Below are 27,965 nucleotides of genomic sequence, written 5' to 3' on the forward strand. Positions count from 1 at the left end.
GCCTGTATTCAAGACCTTCTCCCTCCTTCAATAACTGGCAATTGGCATAAAAAAAAGAAAAAAATCAGTAGCCCTCCTATATACAAATGAAAAAAGGGCTGAGAAAGAAATCAGAGAAACATCACCCTTTATAATAGCCAAAAATAATATAAAATTTTTTGGACTAATTCTAACTAAGCAAGTGAATGACCTGTATGATAAGAACTTTAAGTCTCTGAAGAAATAAATTAAAGAAGATATCAGAAAATGGAAAGATCGCCCATGCTCATGGATAGGTAAAATTAAAACAGTAAAAATGGCAATCTTACCAAAAGCAATATACAGATCCAATGCAATCCTCATCAAAATCCCAATACAGTTCTTCACAGACTTGGAAAGAACAGTGATTACCTTTATATGGAAAAAAAACCTAAGATAGCTAAAAGAACCCTGTATAATAAAGCAACATCTGGAGACATCATGATGTCTGACCTGAAGCTCTACTACAGAGCAACAGTAATAAAAACAGCTTGGTACTGACATAAAAACCAACTTATGTACCAATGGAATCGACTTGAAGACCCTGACATTAATGCACACATTTAAGAACATATAATTCTCGACAAAGAAGCCAAAACTGTACAATGGAAAAAAGAAAGCATCTTCAACAAATGGTGCTGGCATAACTGGATGTCAACATGCAGATTGCAAATAGATCCATATCTGTCACCATGCACAAAACTCAAGTCCAAGTGGATCAAAGACCTCAACATAAATCCAGTTACACTGAAATTGATAGAAGAGAAAGTAGGAAATAGTCTGGAACAAATTGGCACAGGAGACCACTATCTAAATATAACACCAATAGCACAGATACTGAGAGTGACAATTAATAAATGGGACCTCCAGAAACTGAGAAGCTTTTATAGAGCAAAAGACATGTTCAATAAGACAAAATGACAGGCTACCTAATGAGAACAGATCTTCACCAACCTCACATCTGACAGAGGGTTGATCTCCAGAATATATAAAGAACTCATAGAGTTCATAATACTGAACAATACAATTTAAAAAATGGGCTACAGAGCTTAACAGAAATTTCTCAACAGAATAATCTCAAATGCCTAAAAGGTATTTAAGGAATTGGTTAACATCTTTAGTCATCAGGGAAATGTAAATCAAAACAAGTGTGATATTTTATTTGTGGACATTTTGTTTTAAGTATTTGTTGAATTTAAAATTTTCTTTGATGATTTCTTTTATTGTATTTTCAGTGCCCAAGAATATCTCTTCTGTCTCTTATATTCTTTTGGTAACACTTGCTTCTATAGTTCTTGCTTATTTACTCATTTCCAGCCTTCCTTCAGTTTATGTCTTCTTTATTGCTTTTAGTTCAATTTTCAAGTCTAGAACTGTTTTCCTTATGTGTTTGATTGTTTTTCTTTCTTGATATTTAAGGGATTTATTGATTTCTTCCATTTTTCTATGTATTTTCCCCAATTCCTTTAAGGGAATTTTTCATTTGCCCCTTAAGGGCCCCTATCATCTTCATAAAGTTATTTTAAGGTTGTTTTCTTCTGTTTCATTTACATTGGGATGTCCAGGTTTTGCTGTTGTAGAACTGCTCATTTCTGGTGGTGCCATGTTGCTCCTTCTGTTGTTGAGTGTATTCTTATCCTATGCTCTACCCATCTCATCCTCCAACTATTACAGGTGAGGCCTGGGACTCCTGGGGTTTCCGAGGCCTCAGGAGATTCTGCTTCCCATTTCCTGGGGCTCTTCCTCCATTTGGAGCAGGTGGGGCCTGTGGCTCCTGTGGTCATTTTTCCACCATTCAGTGCATGTGGAGTCTCTGGTTCCAGTGGTTGCTCTTCCACCAATTGGTGTGCAGGTGGGACCTTTGTTTCTGATGGTCATTCTTCCAACAATTGGAGTATTTGAGGCCTTTGGTTCAAGTTGTTACTCTTCCACCTGTCTGTGCAGATGGTGCCTGTGTCCCCACTGGTCACTGATATGGTGGAGTATGGTGGCATGGGAACATGCTGTGGCCCAGTCTCTGAGGCTATGGTGGGTTGGGAAGGGGCATGGAATGTGCCCCCATGGCCTAGGATCTAGAGAGAAGGACTGTCTGGGAACTAGGACACTCAAAGAATCCATCAATCAGTTCAGGGGGGTCCTGTGTGACATGGTGTCTTAACAGAATTTTAATTTGCATTTCCTTGATGGTTGAGCACCTTTTAGAAATTCACATTTTTTATTCCATTGGACATTTTATACAATATATTTTGTGGAATATGATTTTTTTTAAATTTTTACTTGATGAGGGTTTCATGCAGAAGAACTATATTTACATCATTTCCACCACATCCTCTCTCTCTACCCCATCTCATGTCCCTACCCTCCATCTGAAATTCAAACCCTTTCTTTAACATGATTTTTATATACCTGGAGAGATAGAGATGTGCACACCAACACAGAAAGAGACACAAACAGCTGATGAGTACAGTTACTGTTTCTAGTTTGAGCTCATCTGTAGAGAGGATGGAATCACCATCTCTCAGTACCATTGATTGACTGTAGTTCTCCCTGTAGAGGTGTGGACATGTCAGAATTCTCTCATCTCTTTGACAGGTCTACTTTTCACTGTGCAGGCTGTATTTAGATAACAAACTTCTTAAGATATCATAGGTTCAGCTTCATTGCCATAGAAAAGGCACTCCTCAGCAGACACCCTAGTCTTCCAGGTCTTACTGGTCTTTCTGCCCCTTTCCAAAATGTTTCATGTGTGTGTGTGTGTGTGTGTGTGTGTGTGTGTGTGTGTGTGTGTGTATTTATGTATGTATGTATAAAATTGTGTTGGGTGTCCCAGTTCCTCACCTATTGATAAGTTGGGTGTTTCTGCTTTGGATTCAGTGTATTGAAGAAGAAGCTTTATCATGAGTGGCCAGGACTATGCTTATCCAGGCTTAGAAGAATAATTTTCCAGAATTATACTGATTCAGGAAATAGGAATCATTGGTTCTCCCTTAGAGTCTAAGACATAACTAATCATAGGCACTTGGCTAGGTTTACAGTAACAAACATAAATTCCCTTCTGTTGAGGGATGAATTAAAGATGACTAAACAGGTGTTGGTTACCCCAAATATAACTTTCCCACAATCACATCTTTGAATATATCTTGCTGTGATAGTCTTTATGGTGGTTCATAAGCTTTACTGCTGAAAAATTATTATAATTACATTTATTTCTCTTCTTTTAAACATTTATTTATTTATTCATTTATTACTTATTTATTTATTATGTACACCTTTTTATGCCTGTACACCAGCAGAGGGCACCAGCTCTCATTATAGATGGTTTTGAGCCCCACTGTGGTTGCTGGAAATAGATCTCAGGACATCTAGAAGAGCAGTCAGTGCTCTTAAGCACTGATAAAGGTTTGGATGGCCCCCTGGTGGAAGGATAAGAATCCTTCCCTGGTGCACGAGTGGGATTTTTTCAGCACACTACCTATGGTGGGACACCTTGTGCAGCCTTGAGGCAGGAAGAAGGGCTTAGACTTGCCTCTACTGGATGTGCCTCCCCATGGGAGGCCTTGCCTTCTTGTGAGTAGGAGTAAGGGGTGTTGGGAGGGAGAGGCTGGGGGGGTAGGAGAATGAAAGAAGGGGACCTTTGGTGTATAAAAGGAATAAAAAAATTCTTAGCTAAAAAAATAATAATTGTGTTTCTTTATTGGCAGTTTTTAGCAGCTTCAAATACTTTGAAATCCGGTCCTCAAGCAGGAGGCTTCCCAGTCAATTCCATGTCAATACTTGCATATCTGTATCTGAAGTGTGTGTTGTCTTCATTAATAGGGCATGTTTTCAATTTCTGGGAAGCAACAAGATGAGTGTCCCCAGCTTATATGGTTGTGAGCTTATTTTGGATTCCCCTGAAAAATGACCTAGAGAAAGGTTTCTTGTGCCTGATATTGAGATTCTTGTAAGATGGTTTGTGTATCTAGGGAATTGCTATTATCCCAAAAGTGCAATTCATTTAACATTTATATGTAAACACAAACTCAATTAGTTATTTCATACATGTATTTCATATTTTACTTTTTATTAAATCTTTCCTCCAAATACTATATTTTTATCATATTTTCCCCTCTATAAATGGCTCCCCAATCCTACACACATATCTTTGAATCCAATTTTATATTTTTTCTTATCTCTCTTAAACAAAACAAAACACAAATGGAAATCATAACAGATAAGCAAAAAGAATAAAATAAACCAATGCCCGAAGAAAAAGAACAAAAAAAAGCCCCCTGCCCAGAACACAGAAAATAAAAACCCATGAAATATATCTTGTGTGTCCAGCTACAACAAAATGCATGACCCAGGAGTGTGGTTGAAATAACCATTCAAACACCATTCTAGAAAATGCTGTCTCTTTTGCAAAAGGCAAGAACTGCACATTATTTCTTGTTTATGGATTGGATTTGAGTCCATGTCTACTTGTTAGTACTGTGATATTTTTTTGGCTGGTACCACTGCAGATCTTATGTATGTTTCCAACACTGTTGTAATTTCATGTGATTGTTTAGTCCTGTTGATTTCTAGGTGATAATGCTTCCATGAAGATGTTCACTACCTCTGCCTCTTTAAATATTTCCACATCTTTTCCCATATAGATCCCTGAAGCTTGTGGGTTAGAATTTCTCTATAGTACCAGCTGCTGATGTGATATTCCAGGGGACAACACTTACTTCTGTCATCAAATAAGGAAAGTCTACCTGGTGCCCAAGTAGAAGCCTTTCCCCTACTGACTAGCATGCAAGTTGCTAGAAAGTACTCTTCAGAATAACACATAGAAAAATAGGTGGGAATAAAGACAAACAGGGTCCATTTATGAATGATTCCTCCCATTCAACATATACATGTAGAACCAAGCAATCAATCCATCTACAAAACCCTCCGAACCTAAGGCTCAGGGAAAATTGAAGAAGGAAGGAAAGATCTTGAAAGCCTGAATATGAGGGAGATTCCTATGAGAATATGTGTACTATGAAGAGCAGAATGTATACAGTAAAGTCTCACCCACAATACCACCAAAATGTAAGGTCAACAAAGATGACATTATGAAACTTGGTAAACTGGATAGGAAATGATGAAAGCTGGAAATGGAAGAGAGGGTCACCCCAAGGAAATGGAACAGAGATATTTTAAGTGTCATCTGAAAGTCTTAAAACTAGGAATGGATCAGTAAAGTGATTTATCTCTGAACTTTTGAAGAGAATTTAAATCTGGTCTCATGAAAATAACATAACATTTTGGGACAAAGATGCACCCTAACAACCCTGCACTGGAGGCCAAGATGGAGAGGACCTCCACAGCCACCATGACCTTCCCCTTGGTGCTGTGGTAGACAGGGAGGAAGGTGACCCAGACACTGCAGAACACCAGCATGCTGAAGGTCAGGAATTTAGCTTCATTAAATCTGTCAGGAAGATTCCGGGCCAAGAAAGCCACAGTGAAGCTCCCCAGAGCCAAGGAGCCCAAGTATCCCAAGACAAAATGGAATGCAATAGCTGAGCCTTTGCTGCACACAATGATAATCTGTCCATGCTCAGAGTGTGTATCTGTGTCAATAAAGGGAGGGGCTGTGACCAGCCAGATTCCACAGAGAATGAGTTGGATCAAGGTACAGATGGGAATGACAAATTTAGGTGCCCCTGATACCAGTATCCCTCTCATTCTTTTTCCTGGAGTCATGAGCTTGAAGGCCAAGACAACTGTAATAGTCTTGGCCAAGACTGTAGACACAGCCACTGTGAAAAATACTCCAAATGTGGTCTGCTGAAGGATGCAGGTCACTATGTGGGGATGCCCAATGAAGAGCAATGAACAGAGGAAACAGATTGTGATGGAGATCAGTAGGATGTAGCTGAGAATGCGGTTGTTGGCCTTCACTATGGGAGTGTTATTATACTTCACAAAAGCACCAAGAACAAGAGCCGTGAGAGCAGAGAAGCACAGGGACATGCAGGCCAGAGTCATCCCCAATGGGTCTTCATAAGCTAGAAAGGAGACATGTCTTTGCAGGCAGCGTGTGTGCTCTGGGTTGGAATACTGATCCTCTGGACAGCGAACACACTGATCCACATCTGCAGAAGAAAATTAAAAATTCCATCATTATACTCTTAATCTTTTAGTGTCTGTATTAATCAGAGGATACCTCAATAACTGTTTTTGTCTTCATTGATAATTTTTTTCTTGTTGCTATAGGGAGCAGTGAGGTCAGGCTGCTCTGTAGCAATCCATCCTTGGTGATGGAAATCACCACCTTTACCATAAAGGGAACAGAGTAGCTTCTTATTCCCAGTTATCAACTTCCATATTCATGCAAGTTTTTAAAATGAGGAAAATACTTGGTTTCTTAGGGCTTATAAATGATAATAAAAACAGCTCAGATTAAATTCTCAAACATTATACTTATTATCTCCAGATCTTTGTACTGTGAATGTGTGGTGGATAAAGTGAGAGAGGCTTCTATATGCTCAGAGATGTTTTTGCTCGGTCACTAGGGAATGGACCTATTTGAAAAGATTAAAATATGTGTTCTTATTGTAGTAGGTTTGACTTTGTTAGGAGAAGTGTGTCACTGAGGATGGGCTTTCATTTTTTCAAAAGCTCAAGCACACCCCAATGTCTCTCTCTTCATGCTCCTGAGGATCTGTATGTAGAACACTCATCTTCTCCAGAACTGTGTTTGTCTCTGTTCAGACACGTTCCCTGACATTACGAAAATGGTTTAAAACTGTAACCAAGCCCCAATTAAATGCTTTATTCATAAGTCTTGTCTTGGTTATGGTGTCTCTTCACTGTAATATAACACACATGAAGACAAAAATAATAGGGAGGAGTGAAATATTACTGTGACAGGCCCAGCCATGCTTCTCATTGCCAAAATGTGGCCTTCGGAACTAGGGATTAGGAAAGCAGTTGAATGTTTTAAGTAAGGCTTCATGGGCCATGCTATTGAGATCATGGAAAGCAGTCCTGAGGGGTATTTGAACAGTGGGAACCTCTGAAACTCAAGCAGTTTCATAGGCATAAAAATTATTAAAGGGCTCAGAGGATATTCCTTTATATTTTGACTAAGAGTGTGGTTCCTACTTGTTCTGGTCCAAAAATATGTTTGAGGCCAAACTGAAGAGTTTTGAATTAGGAAAATTGAGGAAATGTTAAGACAGTCTAGTGTTGACTTGCAGGTGATGTTGTGAATGTGTTGCTCTGATTGATTGATAAATAAAACACTGATTGGCCAGTAGCCAGGCAGAAAGTATAGGATAGGTGAGACAAGCAGAGAAGAGAATTGTGGGAAGTGGAAGGCTGAGTAAGGAGATGCCATCCTGCCATCCAGGAAACAACATGTAAAGGCATCAGGTAAAGCCATAGAACATGTGGCGACATACAGATTAACAGAAATGGGTTAATTGAAGATATAAGAACTGGATAACAAGGAGCCTGCCACAGCCAAACAGTTTATAAGTAATGTAAGTCTCTGTGTGTTTACTTGGCTGTGGGACTGGCGAGTGATAGATATTTGACCTGACCATGGGCCAGACAAGACCAGGAAAACTTGAGCAACATTCACTTCCTTACATGGTTATTAATTGTCACTCTTAATCAAATCCATAATGAAAAGAAGCTAGGTGAGCAATGAATAATACTAAACAAATGGTTTGAGAAGAAAAGGAGCCCCAGGAAGTGTAATGCAGGTAATTTCAGAGCTTAAAGAGATAAAACATTTCAAGGAAAGCCTGTTGCTAAAGGGAATAAAATAAATGACAACATCAAGGTAAGAATGCACTGAGCTAAGCTTCCAACTTGTGAAATGAAATACATTAGGTTTTTGTGAAAGAAATCATTAAAAATAAAAATCAGGTAAAACTGTATTTGAACATCCTAATAAGCAGAAAAAATTGGAAGATTTGGTCACATGGTTCTGACTTTGAGCAAAGGATAGAAGAAGGCAGGTGTGGAACCTCCATCCATAGCTAAGTAAGGTCACTATTACATGTATTTGTCCAAGGTTTCCCTACATGGATGCCAAAAGATGCCTTTGAGAAAAACAGGGAAGGTGAAGCACAGATTTCATTGGAGATCCCAAGATGTTGGACATGCCGGAGTCATGAGGCACCTGCCAAGATACCTGCAGACAGGGTGATGAACCAGCCCAAGAGAGAGTAGTTTGTTACAATCAACAAAACAGAAAAAGGTATTGGAGATTTGAAGAGTGCTTTAAAATAGACACAGAGATGCAGAATTTGGAGTTTGCCCTGCTGGATTTTTTAACTTTGGACAAAATGCATTTTGAATTATGATGTGCCTATGAGCCTAGGGGGACGAGAGACCATTATGTAGGATTTTGAGTGAGAATGACCCCCAGAGGCTCCTAGATTATTATGCTTGTTCTCCAGGGAGAGGCATGATTGAAAAGGATTAAGTGATTTTTTCTTGTGGTACCTGTGACATTTTTGGAGGAAGTGTGTCATTGACAATGGGCTTTGGTTTCTGAGTAAACACAAGTAGCCCCAGTGTCTCTCTCTTCCTTCTGCCTGAGAATCTGGAAAGAGAACACTCAGCCACTTCTCCAGAACCATATCTACCTGTGTGCGGCCGGGCTCCTTGTAATTACAATAGACTGAACCTCTGATAGTGTCAGTGAGCCATAATTCAATGCTTTTCTCAAAAAACAATGTTCATGTTCATGGTGCCTCTTCATAGCAATAGAACACTGACTAAGACAGCATGCCCAGACCACAAAGGCAGGGGATACAATGCTATGTATGTGCGTTTTGCTTGTGCCGTTGGTCTGTATCTTCATACAGAGTCAATGATTGACAATTCTCTCAGGTACACACTGTTTGCATAAATCACTATTTCCATTAAAGAAAGCTGTACTCTCATGCACCAAAATGCCCTAGTTTTAAGTTCATAACATCAACATTTAATATAAATATTTGGACAAAAGAACACATACTTTTTCTACTTTTTTATTTCAATGACATCTGGTATGTGGATATCTATAATTTCACAGTTACCTTGGTTCTTGCCACTACTCACCATGTATTAGAAGAAAAAAATCCAAACAACTCATGAATTTTGAATACGTTACAACATAAAAATTTAGATATTTTTAACATTGTATTTAAAATTCATCCATTCATATAATGTATTTGGATTTAATCTACCTTTCTAGTCCTTTTGCTATTGACTTGAGAATTGAGTAGACTTGTCACTGTGTTTCAAGTGAGGCTAATGCTGGTATTGAAGGGAGAAATGAAGAGGGCATAATTAATTTTAAACTAAAAAAGATTTAAATTGAGTATATGCTTATACTTACATGGTATGCATAAATGTGTACATATGACTTTTTGAGTGAGTGATTTTTGCATGTCATTGTGAGCACACATGCATCTCTGCATGTATTAGTGGCTCAGGAGACAATCATCAGGTATTTTTCTTCAGTTCCCTCTCTTTTAGAAAGTCTCTTTTTGTTCCCAACTGCACTTTCCAACCTAGATGAGATACAAGATTATGGCTATTCTGAAAACTGTCCTTATTTCTTGGTAGGATGTGATTGCTGAAGAATATTATCACATCTTGGGGTATATTTTTGGGATCTGAATACTCATCCTAATCATTTCACAATAATTGCTTATTTCTAGCTGGGCGGTGGTGGTGCACGCCTTTAATTCCAGCACTCGGGAGGCAGAGCCAGGCAGATCTCTGTGAGTTCAAGGCCAGCCTGGGCTACCAAGTGAGTTCCAGGAAAAGGTGCAAAGCTACACAGAGAAACCCTGTCTCGAAAAATCAAAAAAGAAAAAATTGTTTTTTTTCTGTAAGCTATTCCTCAAGGACTTAATATATATTTCATTAAATACAAGAGTCTTAAACTCTCTCTGGTCCTCATCAGTGACAAGCTGTGTACCAGGTGGACAATAATGTGGACTGGCTGATTCTGTTTTAAATTCAATTTGTACAAATGGTGAAGGAAGTTTAGACATATGGATAGTAATACTGTGTTCAAAAGATTCTTGTAGAATAAACTACAAAATATTTCTGATTTTTATTAAACATTTTTTGGAGTGAGGGACTCTTCTCCCACCCAGTGAGTCCTGCCTCTAGGTTCTAGGCCCTTGAACACAGCCAGTCCTGGGAACCCCCACCCATCTCTGCCCCAGTTGCAGGCCAGCAGAGAAAACTTCTGGATGAAGGCACCCCCACCAAAACTCCCCATCAGACCCTACAATTTACAAGATCCCCACCCTACCACAATACCCATCCACCTGTGACCCAAGTAACTTCTTGAGACACAGAAACCAAACTGCCATCTCTCCTTGGACCAAGAGTGGCTTCCTGAGACACAGAATCTGTCAGCTCTGACTAGACAAAGAGCCCTGATAAGTAAATTATATTGTAAAATAAAATAAAGTAAAATAATAATAATAAAAAAAAAATGACCAAGAGTGTCTCCTCGATTCACAGAATCACCTAGCTTGGACTGGACCAAGAGCAGCTCCTTGACATTCAGAATCTGCCAGATCCAATTAGACCAAGAGCTAAGTTTAAGACACAGACACAGCAACCACAGAGTGGACCAGTGGCAGCTTGCTCAGACACAGGCACCACTTGCACCTATTGGAGGAAGAGATGGGCAGACATGAGTGCAAATATACATATAACAACATAAAGAGCAATATGGCATAACCAGAACCTAGCTCTTCTACAATAGCAAGACCTGAACATCACAATGTAGCAGAAGCAGAAGAAAGTAACCTTAAAGATAATTCATGAAGATACTGGAGGCCTTTAAAGAGCAAACGAAGAATTCCCTTAAAAATTTGAGGAAAAGACAAACAAAGAATGTGAAGAAATCAATAATTCCCTTAAAGAAACCTAAGAAAACCATGAAAAAACAATTAATCATGTGAGGGAAATAGTTCAAGACTCATCCTGAGTAAGGTAACCCAGACTCAGAAAGACAAATATGGTATGTACTCACTCATAAGTGGGTACTAGATATAAAGGAAATGATAACCTTACTGTATACCACAGCTCCAGAGAAGCTAACTAACAAGGAAGATCCAAAAAGGAATTCATGGATCAACCTAGGAGGTGGGTATAGTTGAGATTTTCATGAGTGAACTGGAGGTGAGGTTTGACAATAAAGGGTAGGGTATGGGGGATGAGAACATAAGAGAATGGGATGGTCAGTCTGCAAAAGGGATGGAGGGAGAATGCAATGAAAGAGATACCATGATGGAGATGTCATGGGAATAGAGAGAAAGTGGGTACAAGGGAAATTGCCAGGAATCCACAAAGATGACCACAGCTTGGACTACTAGAAATAGTGGTGAGGGTGCTTGAACTGGCCTACTCTAGTAATCTGTTATCATAGATGGAAGCAGATGCAGAGATCCACAGCCAAGCACCAGGCAGTGCTCCAGGAATCCAGTCAAAGAGAGAGAATAGGGATTTTATGAGCAATGACATCAAGACCATGATGGGGAAACATGCAGGGATGACCAAACCAAACTTGTGGAAACTCCAGAAAGTGGGATCAATGGCTGTGGAGTCTGAATGGGACTGAAATAGGCTCTCTGCATCATGACACAGTTGTGTAGGTTGATCTGCTTTGAGGCCCTCTGGAGGAAGGATCAGAATCCATCTGATACATGAGAGGCCATTTTGGAGCTCACTACCTTTAGTGGGACACCTCATAAATCCTTGAACCAGGGGAAAGGGCTTGGACTTGCCTCTACTGGATGTGCCTCCCTGTAGGAGGCCTTCCCTTCTTGTTGTAGGGAATGGAGTTAAGTTGGGGGGGAGGCTGAAAGAGGGAAGAGAGGGATCTCTGATTGGTATGTAAAATGACTGAAAAACTTTTCTTATTGAAAAAAAGATTTTTTTGGAAAATATAGATTGTGTAACCTTCATTGTGTAAGCAAGATGTTTCATTTAAAGAAGACAGTTCAATTTTCTCCCAGAGTTCATATTATGGTTGATATCAGAGAAATCATTCAATTAAAAGCACATGTTTTATGTCTGCAGTTTCCTTCAAGGACTTTCTATTTCTGAAAAGAGAAGATACTCCATTTTAGCAATGTCTTCTGCAGACAAACACATACGAGTCTCATTGGAAACCTCATTCTCTGGGCACCAGGCACAGTCAAAGCAGCAGTCTGCTGTGTGTTCCTGATGAAATTTCCTGAATCCAGGAGTGCATGCCACACTGCATGTAGAAGTTGGAAGCTGAAACAAACAAAATAACAGACACAGGTTACAAATATTCTTCTATTATCATACATTTCATGTCATATTCAGGTATCTGATCATTTTCTATAAGCCTGCAATGAAGTTGAAGGACCTACAATATTTATTTATATTGAGTCACATTGTATGTATCAAGTTTGATTGTAGAGATCAGAAATTGTGTCTTCCCTGATCAAAGTGATCCAAAAGGCATGCTTAGGAGGCATGCATTGCTCCCGAAGGGTTTAAAATCAAAATCAAGCATGATGACTTGGGTGGGGGAGAAGACAGGGTGAGATTTTATAGAGTCACAGAATGAAGAAAACTAGGCATGTGGTAGGAGTTTCTAAAAGCCTTAAATTTTAAGTTAAAATGGAAGTTTGTGATCCAGAAACAGGTTTCTGGAAACAATTACATGCTATCCTTGATTAAGCTATAAAAATGTTCACACAGAATCACAAAATTTCATGGTTTCTATCTAGTTACAAAATTTTAATAATCTAAATATTTGGTTTTTACTTTGTATATCTGTTTCTGTGGTGTGAGGTCAATTGAAATACAACCCTAGGTATCCATGGATGCCCCAAGAATTGTATCCCCATGACCTGAACTTGTTGGAAGTTGTAAATCATCAAACACAGAGCTGGATGAAATGAGCTTGGGCTTTTCCTAAGAGCAGTGACTGTTGTTAATCACCAAGCATCACTCTGATCCCACACATTTTTACAGCACAGATGTACTGCAAGGAATAAAAATGATGGTGTACTCACCAGTGCTGCTCCCATGGTCCTCTCCAAGTTTTCAGAAATGTGCAGTTGTTGGCTCTGTGGGAAATAGGAGGAATAACCTCCTAATTTCACCTTCAATCCAAAACCTTGTGGGAAATTCCAAATGTTGTATATGTCATAGTCTGCACACAGTTTTCCTCTCAGATTCATGTCCACCAGCTCTCCAAAAGGGTTAGTAAATACACTCTTCTTCAGCAAAGAAGCCACCTAAGAGAGATACATGATTAAATGATTACCTGTGCTTATCCAGTAAGGCAAAGTGACATTGAAAATGACCCATAATTTTCAATGTGCTCCAGAAAAGAAAACAATATTGAAGGTATCTTATTTAGTTAAATATAAGATATCTCATATGTAATTACATTTTGTTACACTTCATATGCATTATTCATGGTGGAAATAGAAGAAATAACAAATAATAACATAGTGAAAGAGATCTAAACATCTGTTACTTTCATGAAAACTGTCCAAAGGGATGATTTTACTTAAGTATGAGTGTGGGTTAATTTGTTTGTTTATGTGTGTGTGTGGGGGGGTGTCTGTGTGTGTGTGTGTGTATGTGTGTGTGTGTGTAGCAAAAATTAATTTTAAAAAAAGCAAGTTGTAAAATTAAGCAGTTAGAAGACTGGAAGTGTGATGATATTGTGCTCCCCAAAATATTGTGCACCCTAATAAACTTATCTGGGGTAAGAGACAGAACAGCCACTAGATACACTAGAAAATGGTGGCATTCACACCTTTAATCCTAGCATTCCAGAGGCAAAAATCCATCTGGGATCTCTGTGAGTTCAAGGTCACATTGGAAACAGCCAGGCATGGTGGCACATGCCTTTAATCCCAAGAAGTGAGCCTTTAATCCCAGGGAGTGATGGTTGAAAGCAGAAAGATATTTATAGCATGAGGACCAGAAACTTGGAGGATTTGCCCTGGTTAAGCATTTGGCTGGTTAAGTTTTTAGGCTTCTAGCAGCAGTTCAGCTGAGACCCATTCTGGATGAGGACTCAGAGGCCTCCAGTCTGAGGAAACAAGACCAGCTGAGGATCTGGCAAGGTGAGGTAGATGTGGCTTGTTCTGGTTCTCTGATCTTCCAGTTCACCACAATACCTGGCTCAGGTTTGATTTTATTAAGAACTTTTGAGATTCATGCTACATGGAAGTTTTTGAAAGTAATAGAGGGAATGCATATCATGCAAATACAATATACATATAAGAGATAAAAGTAAAATCATTAACACCATGCAGTCCCTATTATTTGTCTATATACTTAATTGATACTTCATATAAACAAGTATTTATAACACTTACCAAAACATATTTTGTGTCTCTAGAAAGAAATTCTCTTCTAGTTGTCACTTAAGAATTTTATGATAAAATTTTCAGTGACTATTTCCAATATTGAACTCATTTATTAAAATATTGAAATAAATATTCACAAAAATAACTGTTTTACATACAAAAAGTTGTCATCCATGAATGTTAATCTTGTGAAGTCCATTTATCAACATAAAATATTTATTGTAGATATAACCAACCATCTTATTAAATAAGAAACACAGAACCAATGCAAAGAAGAAAGCCAAGAGGTCAGAGCTAAGAGCTAGAACCTTACCCTTCCTCCTGCGGTGGTCCTACCTCTCTAAAAGAGAGCTACTTCCTGTGTTAAAGTCTTTATATAGACTTTCTGTTCTACCTTCTCATTGGTTGTAAAACCAACCACATGACCGTCTCGTCACTGCCTGTCTGTACATACCTCCAGGTCTTCTATGGTTGGTATTGAGATTAAAGGTGTGTGTATCCAATGCTGGCTGTATCACCGAACACACAGAGACTTACCTAGCTCTGCCTACCAAGTGCTGGGATTAAAGACATGCACCACCACCGCCCAGCTTTCCTATGGCTTGCTAATAGCTCTAACCCCCAGGCAACTTTATTTATTAACATACAAATAACATTTTAGTACAAATAATATATCACCATAATTTATGTTAGAGAGTTTTGAGAATAGAAATCTTTGTATTGAGAGAGTAGTCCCTGTCAAATACATATGAACATTTGTGGGGCCATTTAAAAATATAATGACTTAAGCATGATGGAAAGTAAGATAATTTACCTGATGACAGCTACGGAATAATCCTCTGAGTTTGGCTGTACGCAGAGACTCTATTCCTTGATAAATAATTTCATGGTAGGTGTGGGCAACAGCATACACAGCATTGTATAAATTGTAACCTTCTGCACTCATGACCATGTCAAATTTGTGTTGTGATAACCACTCTAATGTAGTGTTGAATGAATAATAATTCATTGAGCTAAAGTTGGTCTCAGAGACTGAACAGTTATAATAATTCCACTTTGTTCTCATCTGAGAAATGTCTACTGGATATTTGGAAATGTCCACTATTTTCATAAAATTCCTAAATTTGAAAACCTTTCCATGGTGGTGTGCAAAAGTGACAGTCCCTTGGAAGAGGTCAAGGCTGAAATCTCTCTTACTTGTGTTGACATCCCATTGTGAGGTGGTGACCCAGATTCTCTGTACACCTAAATAGCCCCACCTTCTGAAGCTCACTTCTAGGGTAGAGTTCATTTCACCATAAATAATAACAACCTTTGCTGATGATGCCATGATTTGTTTATCATAGATTCCAGCCCTTGCTGTGTATAATTGCATGTTATCTGTGGTCACATTCACAAAAGCTAAGCAGATTTCATTTTTTTGCATCTCTTCTCTTATGTCTGAGAGAAACTGAATTCCCTGGTCATCATCTGAGACAACCAGCCCTACCCAGGTCCATGTATAATAAAGCATCAAAGAGACCATGGCCTTGGGCAAACATGTATCCTTGTGTGCTATCTGGTAGATATAGGGAAATAGGACATTATCACTTAGGATAGGGTGAAATGGTCCAAAGAAAATCTGAAAGATGAAGAACAAAGAAATCAATGTGGGGAATGTAATAGGCAGGAAGTTCATTCCTAGATATGACTTGTGTTACTCACCTTCCAGAATTCCTACAGAGGACAGATAGATTAACCTGTCAAAGTTGTGTTTTAGTTCTATTGGATTCTAGAATATTTATGACAAGTCTGAAGGTTCAACAAAAGTTTTGCATTCCCCCCCACACCAATCTATCTATTCTTGTAATTCAAAGAAATGTTGGTGACACACCAAAAAGTGATTTCTTAATCCTTTAGAATATATACATCAACACACATCAACTCATGCTGCTCATTCATTCTCTGTAGAAGCTTGGGATGGGCATAGACAAGCTGTTATCTCTACTTTTTATCACTCTGTCTCACCTTTGGAGATTTGATAAGGGTTGTCATTTTTATAGATGTACTCCATGATGGTCCTATAAGTGATATATCACATGTAGATTTTCTACAGCTATAATTAGGATGTAATGGAAGAATGTATTGTGGTGAATGTATTAGATCGATTACATTTGTTGTATTAGAACACATTCCAACAAGGATGGAAAATAGCAAAGACATGTTGGGTAAAAGATAAGGGTTCCTGTTGATCTCTTCAGTAGCAAAAATCAATGCCAGAAAAAACTCGAATTTCTCTGTCGGTACTCTAAAAATGACACAAGAGCATCATAGAGGATATTACAAATATGAAATGTTCAAAGCCAATGAAATAAAACTTTTTCTATGCCCCCTCTAAATTTGTATATTAATTCTGTATTTCTTCATATCAGGGTATGGAAAAAGTGATCTTTAAAGATGAAAGCATTTCCAGAACTCATCTAAATAGATCATTCTTAGATAACAGTTTTTCTCTTTGTGAAAATACATAAGGGGCTTTTGTGATCCCTGAATGCCATCTACAGGCCTAGACATTCAGTCTGCTCTACATTTGTTTTGTGATTGTCATTCTCTAGAGAAATATGAAAAAAACAGTTACATGAACCATATATCTACAGAATGGCACTTTATCCTTAATTTGTTAAAGGATAACTAAAGAAGGATTAAAGTTGAGCAAATTTTATTCATTAAAATTTTCATTCATGTGTACAAAGTTTCTTGACCATATTGAGTATATCAAAAAATCACACAATAGATCCTGGCCTTCAATCCAATGTAGATGTCTCCTGCTCTTCCCAAGCTCATGCTGTAACTAGGAATTAAAAAAGATCAAGTGTATACAAATAAAAAAGGAAGAAGTCAAACTATTAATATTTGCAGAGGTTATTATAGTATACACAAGTGACCCTAAAATCCTATCAGGTAACTGCTACAGCTGATAATCACATTCAATGTTGTGCATAAATATAAAATTAACTCAAAAACATCACATGTCCTCTTATATATGAATGATCAATGGGCTGAAAAAACAATCAGTAAAACAACCCCATTGACAATAGCCACAAATTAAAAAAAAACATATGGGTATAACTCTAACCAAGCTAATGAAAGTCCTGCATGACAAAATCTTCAAGTATTTGAAGAAAGAAAGAGAAAGAAATCTCAGAAGATGGAAAGATCTCCCATGCTCAAGAATTGGTAGCGTTAGCATAGTTAAAATGTCAATCTTACCAAAATCCAAATATAGATTCAAAGCAATTCCCATCACATTCCAAAACAATTCTTTACAGATCTTGAAAAAAACAATACTCAATATCAAATGGAAAAAAAAAACCAGGATAGATAAACAATTCTCTACAATAAAATGACCCCATAGTTAACATTGTCTCTGATTTCAAGCTCCGTGACAAAGCTATAACAATAAAAACCACAGGTAATACAGGGTATTAGGATAAAAACAGGGAGTTTTTCCAGTGGGATCAAGTGAAAGGTCCAGATATTAAACCAAAAATTGATGGACCCCTGGCTTTTGAAAAGGAAACCAAAATTATACAAAGGAAAATAGAAAGCATCTCAAAAAAATGGTGCTGACATAACTACATCAACATGTAGATGAATGCAAATAGATCCATATCTGTCACCATGCAAAAAACTCAAGTCCATGACGATGAAAGAACTCAATATAAAACAACTTACACTGAACCTGATAGAAAAGAAAGTTGCAAAGAGCCTTGAGCGCATGGCCAGGTGACATGTTCTTGAACACAATACCAATAGTGCAAGCTCTAAGATTGAAAATTAATAAGTGATACCTCATGAAATTGAACAGCTTTTGTAAGGCAAAGAGAACCATCAATAGGGCCAAATGGCAGCCTACAAAATAGGAAAAGGTCTTCAGCAACCCCCACATCAGATAAAATATAAAGAACTGATTTCCAAATATATAATGAGTTGATTTCCAAAGCATATAATGAACTGAACTAGACATCAACAAACTAAATTATCCAATTATAAATGGAGGACAAATCTAAACAGAGAATGTAAGTAAATTGGTTGCAACAACTCTGGGTTTAGTCCCAGATTTTAGCAGCAAAACATGAGTATTGAAACTCTGGGAAAGGTGTCCTGACTACCTGGGGAGTCAGGAAACACCTTGAGATGCTTAGACCTCATCTCAAGCTGATGATGGCTGAAATGCAAGGAGACAGTTCAGCCCTGGAGGGTGAGGTATCCTGGACACCTGGAGTTGCTGAGAACAACAGCTCTGCCCTGATGGTTTCCTGGATACCTGGAGCTTCTGTGCACAGCTCTGACTGCTGGAACTGCAAAGAAGTAGCCCAACCCTGAAAAAGGGACAATTTTTCTGACTTCTCAAGAAAGTCATGCCTGGAACTGCTTCAGCAGGGAAGGGTATCCTGACTATTTGGGAAAATAATGGTATAAATGGTGTGAAGGTGGATGATCTCCCAGCAGGATATAGCAATCCTGCTCCTCTCCTGGAGAGCTGCTACAGCTGAGCTTTGCTATGAACCCACTTAAGGGGGCTTTTTAGCAGAGCTCTGCTTCTCTGGCCTAAGATGATGCTTCTTATACTTCACACTGCAAAAGGGGAAACCCCTGCAGAAATTTTGCAATCTCCTTTAGCTTCAGAGAAAAGTGTTATTTTTCAGCTCACTCTTTCTGTGTCCACTGAGAGACAACTCAGCAAAGATCTTCTGTTCAGCTCCTCCTTCTCTGCTCTTTCAGCTCTCCCTTGGTTGGCCTCTGAGGGACATCTCAGCAAGGATTTTCTCTGGGCCAGTGAATGAAGATCTTCACACCCAAATCTTTTTTGAGAAAGAGATTTATTTGGAAAGGAGATGTCCAGGAGAGTGGCTGCCTCTACCAGGGTGAAGAGAACAGCCATTTTTTTTCTAACTGACCAGGTAGGATGGTTTACATAGGAATTTTTTTGGGTGGAGTCAATGAGGGGTTGACTTGGAGCCCAGGATTCTACTATCCTGCTCTGTGATTGGTTGGTTTCACAACTCAGTTGGCCAGGGGCAGAGATGGCTCTGATCTGACTGAGCCAAACTGTGTTTCTCTCTGCCCTGATCTGATCCACATTTCCCTAGTTCTGGGATACAGATTCAGGGTGGGTTTCTTTAGCCAGCCACTTTTCCCTATGTAGAACTCTCCAAAGAGGAATATCACATGTCCCAGAAGTTTCAAAGAAATGTTCAATATTCTTAGTCATCAGGAAAATGTAAATCAAAACTTCACTGAGGTTACATTTTATATATGTCAGAATATTGAAGATCAGTAACACAATTGATAGTTCACCCTCATGAGGATGCAAAGCAAGTGGAACACTCCTCCATTGTGGATGGGAGTGGACACTTATACAGCCAATATGGAAATGAGTGTAGTTATTCTTCATGAAGATGAGAATCATTCTACCACAAGATCCAGATATGCCACTCTTATGAATATTCTTAAAGGATGCTTCATCCTATCAAAAGGATATTTTCTCAACCATGTTCATTGCTGTTCTATTCTTATTTGCCAGAAAGAGTAAACAACATACATGTCTCTAAATGGAAAAATTGAAAAAGAAAAGGTATGGTACATTTCTACAATGAGGTATTACTCAGCAGTTAAAAAAATGACACCATGAAATTGGGAGACAAATGGGATGAACTAGAAAAAAATTACTCTAGGTAAGATAATGAAGACACAAAACATCAATATGGTCCATACTCATTTATATGTGGATATTATTTGCTAAGTACATGATAACACAGCGACAGACTGTAGACTCAGAGAGATGAGGTATAGAAGACATGACAGAGAGCATGCAGATTGCAATGGGGGTGGAGAAATAGAATATATATTATAGGTGGACTGGGAATGGGAGGGTGAAAACTTATGTGGAAGAAGGCATTAAAGTATTTTAACTGTAGTACACCTGGTCATGAGAAAAAAAATTACTCTCAGGGTGCTCCTAGAAGCAATGCTTCTTATAGAAATAACCCAAACAGGAGACCTCAACCTACTGGATTATGCAGAAGATGTGGCAAAGGCTAACACTGGACCAATGAATGCAGATCAACAAGCAATACATATGCAACCCATTACCATTGGAAAACACCTCAGAGGGCTTCCTCCAGGCCCCTAGATTGAATGTGGTCCAGTCATTTCCAGTCATTGTGGAGGAAATTCCTCTACAGGACAATAAAATAATCCAATGCCTATTGTAAAGAACAGTAATGCAATGGATGACAGAACAGCTCTGATAAATAGACCAAAAACTCCCAAAAACATGATAAAACAAATATTTTGGAAGACCTCCATAAAGAACAAAGACCAAAGCTTAGAGTATGAATTAATCACATTATTCTAGAAGGCTTTGTGGACACAGGTGCAGATCTCACTATAATTACACCAAAATTATGGCATCCGAATTGTCCACTTCAAGAGGCAGATGTCCTATATCTAGGGATTGGAACCCCATCTCAGGTAAAACAAAGCACAAGATATTTTGAATGCATAGGGCCAGAAGGACAATGAGGAAGGCTGAAGCTGTATGTGACTAATGTAGCAGTGAATCTTTGGGGCAGAGGTATGTTTCAGCAATGGAATACCTAGATCAACATTTCTCCAATCTCAGAAGTGGAATACAGACCAATTTATGTTTCTTGGAATAATATTATGATATATGATAAATATAGCTTCCAATCATTCAGGCTGTACACAAACAGAGCACAACCACCATTAAACTCTCAGAGGTACCAATGGCTCTGCTTTTAAAATAGCTAGCTAGTAAACCTGTTTGGGTTGGACCATGCCCGATGACAAAGGACAAACTACAAGCCTTAGAACAGCTTGTTCAGGAGCAGTTAAATGCTCAGCATATTGAAGAATCTACCAGCCCTTCAAATTCTCCTGTATTTGTGATTAAAAAGAAATCTGTTCAATGGAGAATACTGATGGATCTGAGAACCATCAATAATGTCATACAGTCAACAGGATCTGTACAGCCTGGAACACCTTTGCTTTCTCTGTTACCTAAAAGATGACCTATTATAGTTACTGACTTAAAAGACTGTTTTTTAACACTACCTCTACAAGAAAAGCACAGGGAAATTATCTGCCTTCACAGTACCTACTTATAGTAATTCTCAACCAGTTAAGAGATATTGGTTGAAGTTCTTCCCCCAGGGTAGGTTAAATTGCCTTACCCTGGGCAATATTTCATGCAAGACATGTTGGAAATAATTTGTGCACAATTTCCACAATCTATAACTGACTATTATATAAAATCAAGTAAATAAAAAAGCATGTATAAAGAAGTCACAAAAGTACATTTCTAACTCTATTTAAGATATTTTGTGTATTGTCACAATTTTGAGGTCATTGTCCATATATACTATATCTGTTTACAGATTACTTATATGGATTATGTGAAACCTGAGTCCTTAAGTTATTTAGGGAGGTAAGACTTACAGATTAATAGTCACCCATGCTTGTCATATCAATAGTTAAGTTAGGTAAGCTTTCCAGATTTACAGGAAATCATGTCAGATGGACAGGTAGTCTGCTGTGGGATGGTCTGTATGTCAAATGTGTTGCTGATTGGTCAATAAATAAATCACTGATTGGCCAGTGGCCAGGCAGGGAGTATAGGTGGGACTAACAGAGAGGAGAATTGAGAGAACAGGAAGCTGAGTGGAAGAGACACTGCCAGCCACCCTCATGACAAGCCGCATGGGAAGGTGCCGGTAAGCCACGAGCCAAGTGGCAAGGTATAGATTTATAGAAATGGATTAATTTAAAATATAAGAACAGTTAGCAAGAAGCCTGCCATGGCCATAAAGTTCATAAGCAATATAAGTCTCTGTGTTTACTTGGTTGGGTCTGAGTGGCTATGGGACTGGTGGGTGGGAGAGATTTGTCCTGACTGTGGGCCAGGCAGGAAAACTCTAGTGACAGTAGTCTTCAAATATTTCATAGACCTATAGACTATGGCATTTAATCGTTTTGATAATTTACAATTCTGTTTATGAGAGGCACAATAGTTCCCAGCAGCACTGATCTACTCCCGAGAGAATGTTGGGGTTCTAAGACACTCCCTCTATAAGTTTGTCTTCTTCTTGGCACAAATTGGCCTGCTGGGCAAAGACTGACCTTGCCTTAACTGCTGACAGTATGCATACTGTCCTTTTTGGATGAGTGGGACACAAGGAAAAGAGACTTCTGAACCTTGCCAAGACACGATAAGATGCTTTTCCAAAATTCCTGCTTCTAAAAATTGTCTGTCAGATATTCTCGGACTGTAGTCAGAATGAATGCCACAATGATGCTCCCAATTTTTAGGTGACTGTCCATATTGTCAGCTGTCTCTGTCTATTCTCAATTTTTTTGGTAATTGTTTGCTTGCAAATTGTGTGTTCTCAGGTACTAATATCTTCCTTCTTAGATCTTTGATGGGATTGAAGATTAGATAGTTACAGTTATAATCCCCTCTTATCTTAGCTAAGAACATCTTAGATACTAAACTTAGTATATTCAGGCTAGGGCAGCTATTGGAATCATCTTGACATTTGGCCATTTACCTATGATCTAGACATGTAGCATGTGTTTCTTGTTTGATGTTGTTTTTGTCAGTTGTAGTTCCATTTTTCTTTATGTGATTTACCCTTTGTATTTACTGGATAACATTTGATAATCATTCTTACTGTATATAGTTTGCATTAAGTTTAGAACCTTCTAATTGAGACAAAAAAGGAGGAAATATAAGGCTATTTGCTTTGCCCATAACCTGGGACTATGGAGCCCAAAGAAGCCAGTGCTGCTTGACATTGTATGTGACATCTTAAAAGGAGGATAAAAAATAAAATAAATGGGTAAAACAGAGAAGAACTTCATGATCACTCTTTCCTCTCCTTTTAAGAGGTCACATACAGTGGCAAGAAGCACTTCTTACTTTGGGCCAAAGTAGGCAAATACCACTACAAACTGGAGGCAAAAAAGTAGAGGGAGGGAATGTGGGCAAAAACATGTAGCATTTAGGGGAATTTAAGGAGTGACAAGGAAATCCAGTGCAGTGAATATTTCCTTAAATATGTGAAAATGATCCTAATGATGTCTCCTAATCATGAGGGAGATGGTGTTTCAACTGGCAACCCCACTCACCAAATAATGCTTCCAGGACTAGAACTGGGATACATACAATTTTGTTGTTGGTCAATGAGGTACCATGGAAAACACAAGCACCACCAACTCTTTGCAAAATAATAATATATTCCTGCAAATGGATAGCAAGGCCTCATTGTTGAAGATGACATCCATACAATTCATTGACTATGCAGAGGTTAAGCTGCTGCCTCCATACAACCTTTGCACATACATTCTAGTATTTTTGGCATGTGAAGGTACTCTGAAAACTATGAAAGAGAAACTTAAAATATTTCACCCAAAAAGAAAAAGATATATCATCTTCTTAGCATGTCATTGTAGCTAGAGTTTTCCTGCCTGGCCCACAGTCAGGGCAAATCTCTCTCACCTGCCAGTCCCACAGCCGCTCAAACCCGACCAAGTAAACACAGAGACTTATATTGGTTACAAACTGTATGGCTGTGGCAGGCTTCTTGCTAACTGTTCTTACAGCTTAAATTAATCCATTTTTATAAATCTATACCTTGCCACATGGCTCATGGCTTACCGGCATCTTCACAAGCTGTTTGTCAATGGTGGCGGCTGGCAGTGTCTCTCTGACTCAGCCTTCCACTTCTCAGTTTTATTCTCCTCTTTGTCCCGCCTACACTTTCTGCCTAGCCAATGGCCAATCAGTGTTTTATTTATTGACTAATTAGCAACACATTTGCCATACAGAAGATCCCACAGCATGTCATGAAAATTTTTCCAAAAGTGATCACATACTTGGACACAAAGCTAGTCTCAACAAATACAAGAACATTGAAATAACACCCTGTTATCTGACCCTCATGGAATAAAAGTATATTTCAACAACAACCAAAAGATGACAATTCATGTGTAAGAAGCACTATATTAAATGACTACTGGATCAAGACAGACCTAAAGAAAGAAATTAAAGACTTTCTGTAGTTCAGGGAAAAGGAATACACAATATACCAAAACTTATGAGACACCATGAAGTGATGCCAGCACTAAGGGTGTGTATGAAAACAATTAGATACCACACTAACTACTTCACAGCACATCTGACAGCTCAAAAAAAAAAAAAAAACCAGGCAAGCCCACAGAAGAGAAGTCGATGACAGGAAATCAACAGAGGGCTGAAATTGAATAGATTTTTGCACTTGGACAGGGAATGGGTGGAGATGTTAACAGGAGCGATCAGGTGTGGGACACATGGAGGAAGGGAGAGAGTAGAGAAAGACAACTGCAAGTTGGATGGCTCAGAAATGTATAGTAAAACCAAACATGACTGACAGGAAGAAAGAAAAATAAGGAAAGGAAGAACAAAAGAAGAAAAAGAAAGGAAGGAAGGAGGGAAGGAAGGAAAGATAGAAGTCAATGAAATGATTTCCAATGTTACTCTACTATATCCATAGAACAGTGTAGTCTGATCATCATCAGAAAGAGTACCTTGAGCACCTAATCGGATAAGGTGCAGAGACCCACACCTGAAAAACAGGCAGAGTTAGGGAACACTGAAAAAGAAGGGGAGGAAGGATGGAGGCCCAGAGTGGTCAAGGACCCCAGGAGAACACACTTCATAGAATCAACAAAGAAAGGCTCTTACAGGCTCACAGAGACTAATGTGACAATCAGTGTCTGCAGGCTCTGTGCTAGGTCCTCTGCATATGTTATGATTGTTTAGCTTTCAGTTTTTGTGGGATGTTGAACAGTGGGAGTCAGGGTATATCTGACTCTCTTGCCTTCTTGGGACCATTTTCCTTTTACTAGTTTGCCTTGTCCTCCTTGATATGAGTGTTTGTGCCTCATCTTAAGTTATGCTGAATCCAATAAGTATGTATGATAATTAAGAGTTCATCAAATGTCTGGTTTCCATTGGTAGAGATAGGAAGGTTTTCTAAGTTTATTGTTATTCACTATTTATATGTAAAAAATTATGTGAAAGACCCTAAAAGGTATAATACGTGTGTTTAAATTTGGTTCAATACATTTTGCAATAAAGGATCAGCCATGTGAATAACTTTGTTAAAGTGTCATTAATGAGAATTTTTATTATGAGGTAGAATATCAAAGAGGAGATGACAGAAATGCCAACCCTGTTGACCTGAAACTGAAAAACAGTAATGGGAAGCAACCACCAGAATGAAAGTGTGCCCAGGACAGTAGGGCTAACAGTTGCAATATATTCTTGAAAATTACCACAAAAAAGCACAAAGAACCTAAGTACATGAATAAAAAAGACGCAGGCACATTATATAGCAACAAAGTTGAGCAATTTCAATACTATGTCCCCTGTTATCTCTGTTCTGCATCTACCAGTGTTAACATCTAACACATAGGATCTGAAAACCTCATTGACAAATTACATCTCCTTTTCCAGTAAGAATATTTTAGTTCTCCAAAAATTCTCTTCATGTTGCATTTACTAATTAATTCAAAGGAATATCGATCACCTATCCGATATTAATCATGCCCCAAATCTGTGATTGAGCACAAATGAAGCAAAGTAAAATTGGGTTGACATAGAATCTGACAGCTCATGGTTTTATTTTATCCATCATCATTTTCAGCTGAAGAACATCAGGGACTGGTATAGAGATGATTTTTAAAGTGATGTCTATGTCTACTCACACATATTTATATAATACTTGACCTGCCGTCTTATATACTAGTCACACACCTCTATTTCTATGTGTGAACTTCTGCACTCTGGTTAGAGATCAAAATTAAGAAATCTCTTTATGAAGAGTTTGATTACAATTACTGATGGAGGAATCCTTGGCACACACTTGAAGAGACACTGTAACACAGCCTCTTCACACTGAACTCATGCCAGTGGTTTGCATTTGTGTTTTCATGTCCTATTCTGAGACTCTGGGCCATGACAGCTTTCACAATCAGGAGAAACATGAGGAGACAAGAAAGAGAAACCCGTTTCTCTCACCTTCCAGAACAGTGAATTGGAATCTAATCTAAGAAAACCACAGTACAATAAAATGCATGAGAAAATACCAAAATAGTGATCAATAAAGGAGAAAATCTTCTGTGGTTCAAGCATGACAGAGGGAACCACAGAATAGAACTTCCTGAGTTTTCTTACACACACTTCTATCTTATGACATTGATGCTGGAAATGTAGAAGTGAATGACTTACATAAAATCCGTCATATTATTATACAAATCTTCCTCGGGTGGTTCTGGAGACAAGTAGAGTAAAAACTGACAGGCATTCCTCAAACCTCCACCATCCTCTTCATCATGCTTTATTCTCCAAAAGCAGCTGGTTTCTGTCCAACTGTACAAGATGAGAGAAAACTTCAGGAGCAAGAGGGAAATCAGGAGAGCACACAGCTTCTCCATGACTCCCAGGATCTAAGACTGAGCAGAAGTGAAACCCTTTTCTCCTGCAGACCAACATGACACATGCCTTTAAGTCTAAGTGCCTGTTTTCTTCCTCTAGCCGCATGGGGATCATGTGTGTAGATCGCGGTTCCCATATGCCCATCTGTGTCATGATTCCTGGATGCATCTGGAAATTTCTGGCCTAAGGATCTGCACCTGAGGTCTGCCACCTTTCATAAACACTGGTAGGAAAACATGTTGTGAGAATCACAGTCTGCAGCCACAGATGCCATGATGTCATTTATGTGCAGAGTGTCAATGCCCCAGGGACACTCTCCTGTTGAGCAGCTGGGGCTCCCGTCCTGTTTCAACACCCATGTGCATGAACACCACTGGAGATCATTCCAGTGAGTTTCCTCAGTTTTTTTGTATTAGTGAGAGGTGAGAGGATCAAGTGCCTGTGTCATTCAGAGCTTGAGCTGAATCATGGGACTTGTACTTTTTTGTCTGTGATAAAGAAGGGCAGTACCACATACAACATTCAGCCTTGAATGTTGTTCATGCTGTAGCTTGTGTGCAAATGTATGCTAGTCACACATGCAGAATCTCCTGAAAATACCTGTTTCCTGCCCTCTGGAGAACCTGTCATCAGGCCAGATTGTCTGGTATTGACCAGAAAATTAATGAATTATTGTGACTCAACACCCACTCAGTCATTCAAATATTCTTATCAATGCAGACATTCACAATCTAACCAAGTTCTAAAACGTGATCTCCTGGTTGCTCTTCAGTGCCTTGTAGTGAAACATGTCTCCACCCAGCAATGTGGTTTCCTCCAAACTCACTCCTGTTGCTGGGTATCACATCTAATTTCAACATGCCATCTCTTCTTTTAAGATTTTATCTACAGCCGGGCGGTTGTGGCTCATGTCTTTAATCCCAGCACTCAGGAGGCAGAGCCAGGTGGATCTCTGTGAGTTCAAAGCCAGCCTGGACTACCAAGTGAGTTCCAGGAAAGGTGCAAAACTACACAGAGAAACCCTGTCTCAAAAAAAAAAAAAAGAAAAAAAAAGA

General features: G+C 38.7%; 1 protein-coding gene across 8 annotated transcripts; it reads right to left on the reverse strand.

Annotated features, from left to right (window-relative positions):
* Positions 1-5,223: 5,223 nt before the first annotated feature.
* LOC131900992 (vomeronasal type-2 receptor 116-like) lies at positions 5,224-26,909 on the reverse strand. Of its 8 annotated transcripts, none has more exons than XM_059252307.1 (7): positions 26,704-26,909; positions 16,377-16,656; positions 15,184-15,990; positions 13,056-13,280; positions 12,162-12,285; positions 7,788-7,793; positions 5,224-6,128 (listed from the first exon to the last, which is right to left on the reverse strand). In XM_059252307.1, exons 1-7 carry the CDS (start codon positions 26,907-26,909, stop codon positions 5,224-5,226), a joined length of 2,553 nt encoding a protein of 850 aa, XP_059108290.1. The 8 variants fall into 8 exon arrangements, with proteins under 8 accessions (XP_059108290.1, XP_059108291.1, XP_059108292.1 ...); XM_059252308.1 differs by lacking the exon at positions 7,788-7,793 and adding an exon at positions 22,106-22,118 and having other exon boundaries at positions 5,224-6,134; positions 12,165-12,285; positions 16,377-16,643; XM_059252309.1 differs by lacking the exon at positions 7,788-7,793 and adding an exon at positions 22,106-22,118 and having other exon boundaries at positions 16,377-16,643.
* Between the last annotated feature and the right edge of the window lie 1,056 nt (positions 26,910-27,965).

Source organism: Peromyscus eremicus, unplaced genomic scaffold, assembly GCF_949786415.1.
Source record: "Peromyscus eremicus unplaced genomic scaffold, PerEre_H2_v1 PerEre#2#chrX_unloc_1, whole genome shotgun sequence".
In the NCBI taxonomy this organism is placed as follows: Eukaryota; Metazoa; Chordata; class Mammalia; order Rodentia; family Cricetidae; genus Peromyscus; species Peromyscus eremicus.